The 17,126-nt window shown below is 37.5% G+C and overlaps 1 protein-coding gene across 2 annotated transcripts in view; it reads left to right on the forward strand.

Annotated features, from left to right (window-relative positions):
• Positions 1 to 17,126, forward strand: part of LOC133537848 (kalirin-like) — a 229,473-nt gene that overhangs the window by 34,331 nt on the left and 178,016 nt on the right. For both annotated transcript variants that reach the window (XM_061878920.1, XM_061878919.1), the window contains exon 2: positions 13,531 to 13,605. In XM_061878920.1, the coding sequence (XP_061734904.1) occupies positions 13,531 to 13,605 (75 nt within the window). The remainder of the gene's footprint in view (positions 1 to 13,530; positions 13,606 to 17,126) is intronic.

The following is a 17,126-nucleotide window of genomic DNA, read 5'->3' on the forward strand; positions in this document are numbered from 1 at the left end:
AATGCCTTCTCCAAGTCCACAAAGCACATGTAGACTGGTTGGGCAAACTCCCATGCACCCTCAAGAACCCTGCCGAGAGTATAGAGCTGGTCCACAGTTCCACGACCAGGACGAAAACCACACTGTTCCTCCTGAATCCGAGGTTCGACTATCCGGCGAAGCCTCCTCTCAAGTACACCTGAATAAACCTTACCGGGAAGGCTGAGGAGTGTGATCCCACGATAGTTGGAACACACCCTCCGGTCCCCCTTCTTAAAGAGAGGGACCACCACCTTGGTCCGCCAATCCAGAGGTACCGCCCCCGATGTCCACGCGATGCTGCAGAGTCTTGTCAACCAAGACAGCCCCACAGCATCCAGAGCCTTAAGGAACTCCGGGCGGATCTCATCCTATTTCCTATTTCCGCCGAGGAGCTTTTTAACTACCTCAGCGACCTTAGCCCCAGAAATAGGAGAGTCCACTACAGATTCCCCAGGCACCGCTTCCTCAAAGAAAGACGTGTTGGTGGGATTGAGGAGGTCTTCGAAGTATTCCTTCCACCTACCCACAACATCCGCAGTTGAGGTCAGCAGAACACCATCCGCACCATACACGGTGTTGATAGTGCACTGCTTCCCATTCCTGAGGCGGCGGACGGTGGTCCAGAATCGCTTCGAAGCCGTCCGGAAGTCGTTTTCCATGGCTTCCCCGAACTCTTCCCATGTCCGAGTTTTTGCCTCCGCGACCGCTAAAGCTGCACACCGCTTGGCCCGTCGGTACCCGTCCACTGCCTCCGGAGTCCTATGAGCCAAAAGAACCCGATAGGACTCATTCTTCAGCTTGACGGCATCCCTCACTGCTGGTGTCCACCAACGGGTTCTGGGATTACCGCCACGACAGGCATCAACAACCTTGCGGCCACAGCTCCAATCAGCCGCCTCGACAATAGAGGTTCGGAACATGGTCCACTCGGACTCAATGTCCCGCACCTCCCTCGTGACATGTTCAAAGTTCTCCCGGAGGTGTGAATTGAAACTCTCTCTGACAGGAGACTCTGCCAGACGTTCCCAGCAGACCCTCACAATGCGCTTGGGCCTGCCAGGTCTGTCCGGCATCCTCCCCCACCATCGCAGCCAACTCACCACCAGGTGGTGATCGGTAGAAAGCTCCGCCCCTCTCTTCACCCGAGTGTCCAAAACATAAGGCCGCAAATCCGATGACACAACTACAAAGTCGATCATGGAACTGCGGCCTAGGGTGTCCTGGTGCCAAGTGCACATATGGACACCCTTATGTTTGAACATGGTGTTTGTTATGGACAATCCGTGACGAGCACAAAAGTCCAATAACAAAACACCACTCGGGTTTAGATCCGGGCGACCATTCTTCCCAATCACGCCTCTCCAGGTTTCACTGTCGTTGCCAACATGAGCGTTGAAGTCTCCCAGTAGGACAAGGGAATCACCCGGAGGAGCAATTTCCAGTACTCCCTCGAGTGTACCCAAAAAGGGTGGGTATTCTGAACTGCTGTTTGGTGCGTAAGCACAAACAACAGTCAGGACCCGTCCCCCCACCCGAAGGCGAAGGGAAGCTACCCTCTCGTCCACTGGGTTGAACTCAAACGTGCAGGCTTTGAGCCGGGGGGCAACGAGAATTGCCACCCCAGCCCGTCGCCTCTCACTGCCGGCAACGCCAGAGTGGAAGAGGGTCCAGTCCCTTTCGAGAGAACTGGTTCCAGAGCCCTTGCTGTGCGTCGAGGTGAGTCCGACTATATCCAGCCGGAACTTCTCTACCTCGCGCACTAGCTCAGGCTCCTTCCCCCCAGTGAGGTGACGTTCCACGTCCCAAGAGCTAGCTTCTGTAGCCGAGGATCGGACCGCCAAGTGCCCTGCCTTCAGCTGCCGCCCAGCTCACAATGCACCCGACCTCTATGGCCCCTGCTATGAGTGGTGAGCCCATTGGAGGGATGACCCACGTTGCCTCTTCGGGCTGTGCCTGGCCGGGCCCCATGGGGACAGGCCCGACCACCAGGCGCTCGCCATCGTGCCCCAACTCCGGGCCTGGCTCCAGAGCGGGGCCCCGGTGACCCACGTCCGGGCGAGGGAAATCTGGGTTCATTTTGTTGTAATTCCATAGAAGTCTTTGAGCTGCTCTTTGTCTGATCACTCACCTAGGACCTGTTTGTCTTGGGAGACCCTACCAGGGGGCATGAAAGCCCCCAGACAACATAGCTCCTAGGATCATTGGGACACGCAAACTCCTCTACCACGGTAAGGTAGCAGCTCAGAGAGGAGTATATATATATATATATATATATATATGTATATATATATATATATATATATATATATATATATATATATATATATATATATATATATATATATATATATACATATATATATATATATATATATATATATATATATATATATATACATATATGTATATATATATACGTATATGTATATATATATATGTATATGTATATATATATGTATATATATATATATATATGTATATATATATATATGTATATATATATGTATATATATATATATGTATATATATATATATATATATATATATATATATGTATATATATATATATATATATTTTGATCAATATTTGAATTAATAAATATGTGCAACCATAATAACATTTGCATCGATGAAGAACAGTATTGCAATAATAAGCATTAATACTTGCATTAATAAATATTTGCTATAATATTTTTGCACGGTGGGAGAGGGGTTAGTGCGTCTGCCTCACAATACGAAGGTCCTGAATAGTCCTTGGTTCAATCCCAGGCTCGGGATCTTTCTGTGTAGAGTTTGCATGTCCTCCCCATGACTGCGTGGGTTCCCTCCGGGTACTCCGGGTTCCTCCCACTTCCAAAAACATGCACCTGGGGATAGGTTGATTGGCAACACTAAATGGGTCCTAGTGTGTGAATGTAAGTGGTAATGTTGTCTGTCTATCTGTGTTGGCCCTGCGATGAGGTGGCGACTTGTCCAGGGTCTAATCCGCCTTCCGCCCGATTGTACCTGAGATAGGCACCAGCACCCCCCCCCCCCCCTACCCCCCACCCCCCACAACCCTAAAGGGAATAAGCTCTAAAAAAAAAAAGCCTTGCCTCTGCTGGAAGTAGCAGACGACGACGTCACCGGTGTGAGGGCTCCTCACATCCTCACATTGTTTATAATCATAGCGTCCAGCAGCAAGAGCTTTTCGGGCCGAGAAAGCGACAATTTACCCATTAATTTGAGCGGGAATGAAAGTTTCGTGGATGAGGAAATTTAGAGTGAAGGCATGTAAAAAAAAAAAAAAAAAAAAAGGTGAGGGCAAGTGAGAGCGATTCAGATGTTTTTATACACATTTACTAGGATAATTCTGGGAAATCCCTTATCTGCCTATTGTGTTACTAGTGTTTTAGTGAGTTAAAGAGTACCTTAAAGTCGGAGGGGTGTTTTGACGCCAGAGACTCTGAGAGACGTCACGGCAGCAGGAGGACGCTGGCTCCGCTGATCTCCGGTAAGAGGCAACTTATTTCCACAATTTTCTCACCGAAAACTGCCGGTTGACATGTAGTCGTGATCCATGTTTGCTTGACTGCTCTGATCCATAATAAAGCTTCACCTCCGGGAATTTTAAACAAGGAAACAGTGCGTTTGTGTGGCTAAAGGCTAAAAGCTTCCCACCTACATCTTTCTACTTTGACGTCTCCATTATAAATTCAACAAATTGCAAAAGATTCAGCAACATAGATGTCCAAAATACTGTGTAATTGCGCGATGAAAAGAGACGACTTTTAGCCGTAAGTGGTGGTGAGATACTATGTCCCCTCCAACCAATAACGTCACAAACACGCGTCATCATTCCGCGACGTTTTCAACAGGAAATTCCGCGGGAAATTTAAAATTGTAATTTAGTAAACTAAAAAGGCCGTATTGGCATGTGTTGAAATGTTAATATTTCATCATTGATATATAAACTATCAGACTGCGTTGTCAGTAGTAGTGGATTTCAGTAGGCCTTTAATGAACCACAATAGTAAGTAATAATACCAGCACTAATAAATATTTGATATAACATTTTTGCATTAATAAATGATAACATTTGCAAAAACAAACAATGAGATTTGTGTTAGTCAACAATCATATTTATTCTAATAAAAGAAACAACAATACTATTTGCAGCAATAAACACACATATTTGCAACATTAAATAATATTTGCCACAATGATGACATTTGCATTAATGAACAACAATATTGCAATAACAAACATTAATATTTACATTAACAAACAGTTATGTTTTTAATAATGAACAATAATAGGAAGTTTCTTCACTTCCTGTGTTTAATATTTCACCGTAAATATCAATTATCTGATGATTTGATGATAGTTTGTTCTGTCATAAATAATTATTAAAGAAAAGATTGAATTAGACAAATGTTGTTTAGTAATACTTTAGTATATTATACATCATTAACTGTACCTTCATTGAAGGTCATGACACATGTTACAGTAAATTAGTCTTCATTATTCGGAACAACTGTCTTCAGTAATGGTCTCTGTGAAAGACCAACACTCAAGTCCACTCATGAAGTGTTAAATGAGAGTCACTGACTGTTACTGTAAATGTCTTCTCCCTGCCCGTTTATTCGGGAACATTTTCACGCTCATTACCACTTTTATTCAGTCTCATTACCACTTTTATTCAGACTCATTACCACTTTTATTCAGCAACCTCTTACACCAGCCACCGGCTGTTGCCTAGCAACGTGTGCTGCCACAACACGCACTGCAACAAAAGTACACAACCGTCTTTCTCAAGGCGACGACGACCGTTGTACCAGTTTTATCCACATGTTCTAGCAGAAAACACTAAAATACTTACTGTATATGTTTTATTATTAACAATAACCACTTAAATATAACTTACTGTATATGTTTTATTAAAAACAATAAAGCTGAAATATAACTTACTGTATGTTTTATTAATAACAATAAAACTAAAATATAACTTATTGTATATGTTTTATTAAAAACAATAAAGCTGAAATATAATTTACTGTATATGTTTTATTAATACAACAACATTAAAATTAACTTACTTTATATGTTTTATTAATAATAATAACACTAAAATATAACTTACTGTATATGTTATATTATTAACAATAACACTAAAATACAACTTATTTTATGTTTTATTAGTAACAATAACTACTTAAATATAGGTCATTGTATATGTTTTATTAATAACAATAACAAATACATATCTTACTGTATATGTTTTATTAATAACACAAAATATTATCTACTGTATATGTTTTATTAATAACAATAACCACTTAATATAACTTACTGTAAATGTTTTATTGATAACAATAACACTTAAATATAACTTACTGTATATGTTTTATTAATACAACAACACTAAAATGTAACTTACTGTATGTTTTATTAATAACACTAAAATATTACTTACTGTATATGTTTTATATGTAACAATAAAACTCAAATATGACTTGCTGTATATGTTTTATTAATAACAATAACACTTAAATATAACTTACTGTATATGTGTTGTTAATAACATCCATCCATCCAATTCAATTCCTTCCCACTTATTCCCTTTTTTGGGTCGCTGGGGGCGCTGGCGCCTATCTCAGCTACAATCGGGCGGAAGGCGGGGTACACCCTGGACAAGTCGCCACACTTAAATATAACTTACTGTATATGTTTTATTAATATAACAACACTAAAATGTAACTTACTGTATGTTTTATTAATAACAGTAACACTAAAATATAGCTTACTATGTATGTTATATTAATAACAATAACACTAAAATATAACTTATTGTATATGTTTTGTTAGTAACATAACTACCTAAATATAGTTCACTGTATATGTTTTATTAATAACAATAACATAAAAAATGTATCCTACTGTATATGTTTAATAATAACACTAAAATATTACCTACTGTGTATGTTTTATTACTAACAATAACTACTTATATATAACTTAATGTATATGTTTTATTAATAACAATAACCACTTAAATATAACTTACTGTAAATGTTTTATTAATAACAACAACACTTACATCTATCTTACTGTATATGTTTTATTAATAACAATGACCACTTAAATATAACTATATAACTCGCTCCATATGTTTTATCAATAACAATAACACAAAAAATATATCTTACTGTATATGTTTTATTATTAACACTAAAATATTAACTACTGTATGTTTTATTAATACCAATAACCACTTAAATATAACTCACTGTATTTGTTTTATGAATAACAATAGCACTACAATATATCTTACTGTATGTTTTATTATTAACACACAAATATTGCCTACTATATATGTTGTTTTAATAACAATAACCACTTAAATATTACTTACTGTATATGTTTTATTAATAACAATAACCACTTAAATATCGCTTACTGTATTTGTTTTATTAATAACAATAACACAAAAAATATATCTTACTGTATATGTTGTATTAATAACACTAAAATATTACCTACTATATATATTTTATTAATGACAATAAAACTCAAATATAACTTACTGTATATGTTTTATTAATAACACAAAATATTACCTACTGTATGTTTTATTAATAACAATAACCACTTAAATATAACTTACTGCTAAACGTTAGCATATGCTTAGTGTTGCTGCACACTGACTACTCTAAAGTGTGTACTGTCTACAGTACATGACATGGCAAGTGTATTAGATAAAAGTTAGCATATGCTAGCTTAGCGTGCATGTGTTGGATGAAGAAAACAGGTGTAGCCAGAAAGCGGAGAGAAACGCCGTAAAAGTTTAGCATAAAGAGCGATCGGCTTTGATCACACGAGGCCAGCGAAACACGGCGGTGATAAAAGTCAGAGATGTCAGCTGTAAAAAGCGCTCGCTCAGATGTAAAAGCGACACTTTGGTGTTTCTTTTATTTTTCCGGCTTTTCCTGCGGGACAAGCAGCAGGAAGTGTGTACTTTAGTTTAGCAGCTGATGTGAAAAACACTTTTAGGAAACATCTTTAAACGTCAATATTCTACTTCTAGTCAGGCGCAAAGAGGGCGGGGCTTCAACAGGAAGCAGATCCTCATGAGTTAGAGCTCTTTATTTGTCATTTTAACATTACTCAGCTATGCTAATTATTTATACTCATTTTATTCCTTTGAACATTAAAATATTTGCTTTTTAATCTTGCTGCCATATTACAAATATTCTGACTTCTCTTATGTTACCCATTTTAATTCATTCAAACCTAAATAAACATGGATTTTGATATTTGGTGCCGTCACGCCAAATTTCTTCTCCCTACAAACCCCCCCCCCCCCCCCCCCCCCCCCATTTACTTCCAGGGTCATGATTAATACACACGTTTTGTTAAGGCTATATTATAAAAATATAACGCTATATTATAAAAATATAACGCTATATTATAAAAATATAACGCTATATTATAAAAATACAGACGTTTTGTTAACGCTATATTATAAAAAAAATTTAAAACAATTTACAAACACAAGCTATGGGATGACATAAGAGGAAAAGTGACCCCGGAAGTAAATGCGTCATCCCATAGCTTGTGTTTGTAAATTGTTTTTTCATTTTTTTTATAATATAGTGTTAACAAAACGTCTACATTTTTATAATATAGCGTTATATTTTTATAATATACCGTTAACAAAACGTCTGTATTAATCATGACCCCGGAAGTAAATGGGGGTGGAAGGTTTTTGTAGGGTTGAAGAAAGTTGGCGTGACGGCACCATCTTATAATAAGCTAACCTTATTTATGTTATCATGTTAACATTAGCATGCTAACTTTAGCATGTTTGCTAATTTAGTTTAAACCCAAAATCATGGCTTTTGATACTTATGCTAACTTTTCCCATTTTATTATGCTAACATTAGCATGCTAATCTTAGCATGCTAATGTTTTATGCTATCATTTTAACATTTTTTTTTTTTCAGTGTAAAGCGACAAGCGGTAGAAAATGAATGGATTGATAGATGGACTTAAAAATCAAGGATTTTGGTACTTGTGCTATTTTAAAACTGTGCTAACCTCTCTCGAGTTGGCATGCCAACATGTTATGCTTGCCCTTGATCCATCCATTTCCTACCGCTTGTTCCTTTCGGAGTTGCGGGGGGTGCTGCAGCCTATCTCAGCTGCATTCGGGTAGAAGGCGGTTTACACCCTGGAAAATGTCGCCATATCAAAACTAAAAATCACTACTTACTTGACGCAATCTTAGAAGTACTTGAACTTTTCCTTTGTAAGTATGCAAACTTTGGCATGCTTACATTAGCATGCTAATGTTTTATGCCATCTTATTTGTGATTTTTTTTTCATTAAATCCTACAAAGAATGGATTTTGATACCTAATGCCATCTTAGAAGTATGCTAATTTCTCCTTTGTTAGCATACAAATGTTATTGTGCTAATGTTGTGCCAAATATTCTGACTTCTCTTATGTCACTGTGCTAATGTTTTAATGCTAGAATGTTTGCCCATTTTAATTCATTGAAATTTAAAAAACATGGATTCTGATATTTGGCGCCATCTTATAAATAAGCTAACCCATCCATCCATCCATTTTCTACCGCTTATTCCCTTCCGGGGTCGCGGGGGGCGCTGGCGCCTATCTCAGCTACAATCGGGCGGAAGGCAGGGTACACCCTGGACAAGTCGCCACCTCATCGCAGAATAAGCTAACCTAATTTATATTATCATGTTAACATTAGGATGCTAACGTTACTTATTCTAGCTTGTTTGCTAGTTTTGTTTAAACCGAAAAATTATTGCTTTTGATACTTATGCTAACTTTTCCTGTTTTATCATGCTAACATTAGCATGCTAATGTTTTATGCTATCATTTTAACATTTGGTTTTTTATTTGAAAGAGACAAGCGGTAGAAAATGGATGGATGGATGAATGGATGAACTCAAAAATCAAAGATTTTGATAATTGTGCTATTTTAAAACTATGCTAACTTTTCTCAAGTTGGCATGCCAACATGTTATGCTTGCCCTCGATCCATCCATTTCATACCGCTTGTCCCTTTTGGGTTCGCGGGGGGTGCTGCAGCATATCTCAGCTGCATTCGGGCGGAAGGCGGGGAACACCCTGGACAAGTCGCTATTTAAAACTAAAAATCACTACTTACTTTGCGCTATCTTAGAAGTACGTGAACTTTTCCTTTGTAAGTATGCGAACATTAGCATGCTAACATTAGCATGCTAACATTTTATGCCATCTTATTTGTGATTTTTTTTCATTCAAACCTACAAAGAATGGATTTTGATACCTAGTGCCATCTTAGAAGTGTCCTAACTTCTCCTTTGTTAGCATACTAATGTTATTGTGCTAATGTTGTGCCAAATATTCTGACTTCTCTTATATTACTGTGCTAATGTTTTAATGCTAGAATGTTTGCCCATTTTAATTCATTTAAATTTAAAAAACATGGATTCTGATATTTGGTGTCATCTTATAAATAAACTTACCTAATTCATATTATCATGTTGACATTAGGATGCTAACGTCACATATTCTAGTTTGTTTGCTAATTTTGTTTAAACCCAAAAATCATCGCTTGTGATACTTATGCTAACTTTTCCTGTTTTATCATGCTAACATTAGCATGCTAATGTTTTATGCTATCATTTTAACATTTTGTTTTTCATTTGAAAGAGACAAGCGGTAGAAAATGGATGGATGGATAGATGGATGGATGGATGAACTTAAAAATCAAGGATTTTGATAATTGTGCTATTTTAAAACTATGCTAACTTTTCTCAAGTTGGCATGCCAACATGTTTTGCTTACCCTCGATCCATCCATTTTCTACCGCTTGTCCCTTAGTGGTTGCGGGGGGTGCTGCAGCCTATTTCGGCTGCATTCGGGCGGAAGGCAGGGTGCACCCTGGACAAGTCGCCATTTAAACCTAAAAATTGTTAAGTACTTTGCGCTATCTTAGAAGTACGTGAACTTTTCCTTTGTAAGTATATTATCATTAGCGTGCTAACATTAGCATGCTTACGTTTTAGGCCATCTTATTTGGGATCTTTTTCATTAAAACCTACAACTAATGGATTTTGATACCTTTTGCCATCTTATAAATATGCTAACTTCTCCTTTGTTAGCATGCTAATGTTGTTTTGCTAATGTTAGCATGCAAACATTTAATGCTAGAATTTTATCACATTTTTCTATTTGAACCTAGATGGATTTTGATACTTGGCGCCATCTTATACGTATGCTAACTTTTCCTGTGTTATCATGTTAACATGAGCAGGCTGATATTAGCATGCTAATGTTTTAAACAGCACATTTGGTAAATGTGTTTATTTACACCTAAAAATTATTGACTTTTGATACTAATTTTTCTATGTTTTCCTGCTAACGTTAGCATGCTAACATTATATGCTGGTATTTTAGCTAATATGATTACATATATATACACACAAACACTATCAACAACTTACTTACTTTACTTTGTGTGTGTGGGTTTGAAAATCAAGTTTGACAGTTTCCTGTGTGGGGACACACACACACACACACACACACACACACACACACACAAAGTAAACGTGCTGTTGATGTTGGCAGCAAATTCACTTTTCACTTTTCCTTCCTCTATTTCCCAGAAACATAAACAGTTTTCTATGCTAATCAAAACAAATGTACGGTGAAAGTCATCTGTCGTGTGTGTGTGTGTGTGTGTGTGTGTGTGTGTGTGTGTGTGTGTGTGTGTGTGCGTTTGTGTGTGTGTGTGTGTGTGTGTGTGTGTTTGTTAGACAAAAGAAAAAATGTGTCAAACGAACGTAACACACCACATGGTGGCGCTGTTATTAAACCATAAACTTTTGACCCCATAAGTTGGGTTGGCTTGAAATTTCTCACACAGCTGAATGGGCTGGGCAAAACACTGTGTTGTCAGGGCTTAAATAGGGGGTCCTGATATCAGATATTGGTTCGATATCAGCAAAAAAAACATACGTAATGTGAAAGCGTGTTTACTTGCACTGGGAATCGTTACAACTTTGTACGGAAGGGGGCGCTGTGCATAATAAACCATGGATTTATTATAAATCATGGATTTTCATACTTGACGCCATCTTGGAAGTATGCTATCTTGTGCTATGTAATCCATCAATCCATCCATCCATTTCTACCGCTTATTCCCTGGATGGGTTCTATGTTATCATGCTAACATTAGCATGCTAATATTTTATGATAGCATATTTGCACATTGTATTAGTTTAAACCTAAAAATCATGGATTTGCATATTTGGGGTCATCTTGGATGTTTTCTAACTATTTAATTGTTATCATGCTAACATTAGCATGCTAACATTTTATGATAGCATATTCGCAAATAAATTGATTAAACCTAAAAATCATGGATTTTCATACTTGAGGCCATCTTGGAAGTATGCTATCTTGTTCTATGTAATCCATCTATCCATCCATCCATTACTACCGCTTATTCCCTGGATGGGTTCTATGTTATCATGCTAACATTAGCATGCTAATATTTTATGATAGCATATTTGCAAATTGTATTAGTTTAAACCTAAAAATCATGGATTTGCATATTTGGGGTCACCTTGGATGTTTTCAAACTATTTCATTGTTATCATGCTAACATTAGCATGCTAACATTTTATGATAGCATATTCGCAAATAAATTGATTAAACCTAAAAATCATGGATTTTCATACTTGGGGCCATCTTGGATGTATGCAATCTTGATCTGTGTTATCATGCTAATATTAGCATGCTAGCATTTTTTGATAGCATATTTGCAAATAAATCAATCAAACCTAAAAATCATGCATTTTCCTACTTTGGGCCATCTTGGATGTATTCTAACTTTTTAAATGTTATTATGCTAACATTTTATGATAGCATATTTGCAAATAAATCGATTAAACCCAAAAATCATGGATTTTCATACTTGGAGCCATCTTAAAAGTATGCTATCGTGTTCTATGTTATCATGCTAACATCAATATGCTAACATTTTCCATCCATCCATCCATTTTCTACCGCTTTCATACTTGGAGTCATCTTGAAAGTATGCTCTCTTGTTCTGTTATCATGCTAACATTTTATGATAGCATATTCGCTCATTTTATTAGTTTAAACGTAAAAAACATGGCTTTTGAAACTTGATCCCATTTTAGAAGTATGCTAACTTCCCTTATGTTAGCATGCTTATGTTAGCAGGCTAGCATTTTATACTAGCATTTAATCTAATGTTCTTTCAAGCGTGAAAAAATAATTGATATGCTACTTGGCGCCTCCTTAGTATGTTAACTTTTCCTATGTTGTCATGCTAACCTCATGCTAGTGTTCGTATGATAACGTTTTATGCTTGTATTTTAACTCATTTTAATAATTTTTCACCAAAGAAAACCATGGATTTTAATGCCTGGTGCCATTTTGAAAGTATGCTGACTTTTCTTATATTAGCATGCTTACGTTAGCATGCTAATATTTTATACTAGCATTTAATCTAATGTTCTTTCAACTGTAAAAAATCATTGATTTGTTACTTGGCACCTCCTTAAAAGTATGTTAACTTTTCCTATGCTGTCATGCTAACGTCATGCTGGTGTTAATATGATAACGTTGTATGCTAATATTTTAGCTCATTTTAATCTATTGCACTGAAGAAAACCATGGATTTTGATACCTGGTGCCATTTTGAAAGTATGCTGACTTTTCTTTTGTTAGCATGCTAACATTTTATACTAGCATTTAATTTAATGTTCTTTCAAGCGTAAAAAATCTTTGATATGCTACTTGGCGCCTCCTTAAATGTATGTTAACTTTTCCTATGTTGTTATGCTAACATCATGCTAATGTTAGTGTGATAATGTTTTATGCTAGTATCTTAGCTCATTTTAATCATTTTGCACCAAAGGAAACCATGGATTTTGATACCTGGTGCCATTTTCAAAGTATGCTGATTTTTCTTGTGTTACGCTCGCATTTTAGCTAATATGCTTACATGGATGTGTATATGTTAGCATGTGTTGCAAAGTACTTCCAGCACAGGCTGTAGAAGGCGCCACACACGGTTTGGGTTCCCAAATCTTCCCATTGAAAGTACTTCTTGCATGGTGTGGAGTATGTGGGTCACGTTAGCGCTGCGCAGGAAGTGCGATGAAATATTTGTGGGGCACATCAACATGTGTGAAGACATGCAGGGACAGCAGCCAGAAAATCCAAGCGAGGATTTACAAACATTCATCTTTGGCTCAGCGGGAACATTTTTTTTGAATGTCGGATTACGAACCGCAATCCGCGGCGTTGAACTGGGAAAGTCAAAAGAAGAATTATGGGCAAATAATCACCAAATTTGGCGAAGGCGCTTCTGTCAGCGCGCTGTTTCCTTCCCTGGAATGTTGATCTGATAATTGGATTAATGATCAAATGCTAACTGACGGTCTCTTTGTTCTTGATGTTGTGTCTTGCCGCAGGCTCTCTGAGGACTGAAGGCGTCAAGGCGTCTGATGTGCTTCCCGTCTTGAAGGAGAAAGTGGCGTTTGTGTCCGGTGAGTGTGCGAGGAAACCAGCAGAACAGGAAGTGTCACTTGTACTCAAATATTCATCCGACTGGACAAGTCCTGTGTCAGCATGTTTTGGACAATAAGAAATATGTCTCAGGGGTCCCATAAAAGTGCATTGTTACTGCGTCCTACTGCAAAACCCAATTTTGTATGCAGGCTAATGAGCTATGTAAGAAGTACTGCTGTGTACTTGCTACACTTTTGACATAAACACTGGAATTATAACATAATAGATCAACAACAATGTAGCATTTAGGAGTAGGACATGGTGACTCAAACGTTAGCAACTCTAGCATAGCTATGTGAGCTACATGCTAACATTACATTTTAACACTACTATAGATTAGTAACTTTAGCATAGCTATGTGAGCTACATGCTAACATTACATTTTAACACCACTCTACATTAGTAACACTAGTATAGCTATGTGAGCTACATGCTGACATTACATTTTAAACATCATTCTAGATTAGTAACACGAGCATAGCTATGTGAGCTACATGCTTATATTATGTTGTAACATCAAACTAGGTCAGCAATACTAGCATAGCTATGTGAGCTACATGCCAACATTAGGTTTTAATGTCATGCTAGGTCCAACCTGGGCAAATTAAGGCCCGGGGGCCACATGTGGCCCGTTAAACTTTTCAATCTGGCACGCCGGACATTCCCAAATAGTATTTTTAGACCTTTAAGAGGGAAATTGTAGCTGCCAGTATGATGTGCAGTGCTGTTTTATAATGATCGTAAGTCTTCAACTATACTAAGTATTTCAATGGTTGAAATCTGCTCTTTTGCATGATATACTAGTTACCATGGTAATCTGATTAGTTACTATGCTAATCTAATTAGTTACTATGGTAATGTAAGTCACAGCAGCTCAGACGAGGCACCAAGCAGTGTGGGTGGGGAGCGTTTCCACAGAGTGTTTCCAGAGCCTGAAATGCGTGTGTCAGGAACAGACACAGAAGGAGATTTTTACAATATATTCATATACATCAGATTTTAGTTTTTTGTTTTTTTTACCATTTGCGTTCCTATTTCGCTGTTTGTTGCATTTTTGTTGTGTTTCACTTGATTGTAAAATATGTGGATGGAGAGGGGGTGTGGCATTCATATGTGGTCAATATTCCGTGTTTTATCGTTCATAGTTAATATTGTAAATCCCACATTCTTTATTTTAATGTACATTCTTGGTGTATCATACAGTAAAACAATGTAAAATTGCTTTCCGTTTTTTAAGGCGGTCTGTCATAACATTTTTAGCATTCGATCTGACATTATTGCGGGGTTTTGTATTAGTGTTCCTAAAAATAGATATACCGGCCCCCAGAGACATTTTTCTCTCTAAATTTGGCCCCCGAGTCAAAATAATTGCCCAGGCCTGTGCTAGGTTATCAACACTAGCATAGCTATTTGAGCTACATGCCAACATTTTAACATCATACTAGGTTAGCATTCCTAGCATAGCTATGTGAGCTCCATGCTTACATTACATTTTAACACCACTCTAGATGAGTTACTTTAGCATAGCTATGTGAGTTTCATCCCAACATTACACTTTAACATTATTCTAGATTAGCAACACATAGCTATGTGAGCTACATGCTAACATTATGTTTTAACGTCATGCTAGGTTATCAACACAAGCATAGATATGTGAGCTACATGCTAACATTACATTTTAACATCCTCCTAGGTTTGCAACATTAGCATAGCTATGTGAGCTATATGTTTACATTACATTTAAACACCACTCTACATTAGTGACTTTTGCATAACTATGTGAGTTACATGCAAATATTACACTGTAACATTATTCTACCCCGTTTCCATATGAGTTGGGAAATTGTGTTAGATGTAAATATAAACGGAATACAATGATTTGCAAATCATTTTCAACCTATATTCAGTTGAATGCACTACAAAGACAAGATATTTGATGTTCAAACTCGTAAACTTTATTTCTTTTGGCAAATAATAATTAAACTAGAATTTCATGGCTGCAACACGTAACAAAGTAGTTGGGAAAGGGCATGTTTACCACTGAGTTACATCACCTTTTCTTTTAACAACACTCAATAAACCTTTGGGAACTGAGGAGACACATTTTTTAAGCTTTTCAGGTGGAATTCTTTCCCATTTTTGTTTTATGTAGAGCTTAAGTTGTTCAACAGTCCGGGGTCTCCGTTGTGGTATTTTAGGCTTCATAATGCGCCAGACATTTTCAATGGGAGACAGGTCTGGACTACAGGCAGGCCAGTCTAGTACCGACACTCTTTTACTATGAAGCCACGCTGTTGTAACAAGTGACTTGGTATTATCTTGCTGAAATAAGCAGGGGCGCCCATGATAACGTTGCTTGGATGGCAACATATGTTGCTCCAAAACCTGTATGTACCTTTAAGCATTAATGGTGCCTTCACAGATGTGTAAGTTACCCATGCCTTGGGCACTAATACACCGCCATACCATCACAGATGCTGGCTTTTCAACTTTGCACCTAGAACAGTCCTGATGGTTCTTTCCGTCTTTGGTCCGGAGGACATGATGTTCATCGTTTCCAAAAAACTATTTGAAATGTGCACTCGTCAGACCACCGAACACTTTTCCACTTTGCAGCAGTTGATCTTAGCTGAGCTCGGGCCCAGAGAAGCCGTTTCTGGGTGTCGTTGATAAATGGCTTTAGCTATGCATAGTAGTTTTAACTTGCACTTACAGATGTAGCGACAAACTGTAGTTACTGGCAGTGGTTTTCTGAAGTGTCCCTGAGCCCATGTGGTGATATCCTTTACACGCTGATGTCGCATTTTGATGCAGTATTGCCTGGGGTAGCGGAGTTTCGTTATATCATCGCTTATGTTCAGTGATTTCTCCAGATTCTTTGAACCTTTTGATGGTATTATGGACCGTAGATGATAAAATTCCTAAATTCCTTCCAATGGATGTTGAGAAATGTTGTTCTTAAACTGTTTGACAATTTGCTCAACCATTTGTTCACAAAGTGGTGACCTTCGCCCCGTGTTTGTTTGTGAAATACTGAGCATTTCATGGAAGCTGCTTTTATACCCAATCATGGCACCCACCTGTTCCCAATTAGCCTGAACACCTGTGGGATGTTCCATATAAGTGTTTGATGATAATTCCTCAACTTTATCAGTATTTATTGCCACCTTTCCCAACTTCTTTGTCACGTGTTGCTGGCATCAAATTCTGAAGTTAATGATTATTTGCAAAAAAAAATGTTTATCAGTTTGAACATCAAATATGTTGTCTTTGTAGCATATTCAACTGAATATGGGTTGAAAATGATTTGCAAATCATTGTATTCCGTTTATATTTACATCTAACACAATTTACCAACTCATACGGAAACGGGGTTTGTATTAGAATTAAACATCATGCTAGGCTGGATTCAACTCTAATTGTATTCAAAGACACGTTCACGTCGTACGTCAACCCTCTTTTGCACAGATAACGATTCGTAAATTGAATTCCATTCATG

The sequence above is a fragment of the Nerophis ophidion genome, linkage group LG19 (assembly GCF_033978795.1).
Source record: "Nerophis ophidion isolate RoL-2023_Sa linkage group LG19, RoL_Noph_v1.0, whole genome shotgun sequence".
In the NCBI taxonomy this organism is placed as follows: Eukaryota; Metazoa; Chordata; class Actinopteri; order Syngnathiformes; family Syngnathidae; genus Nerophis; species Nerophis ophidion.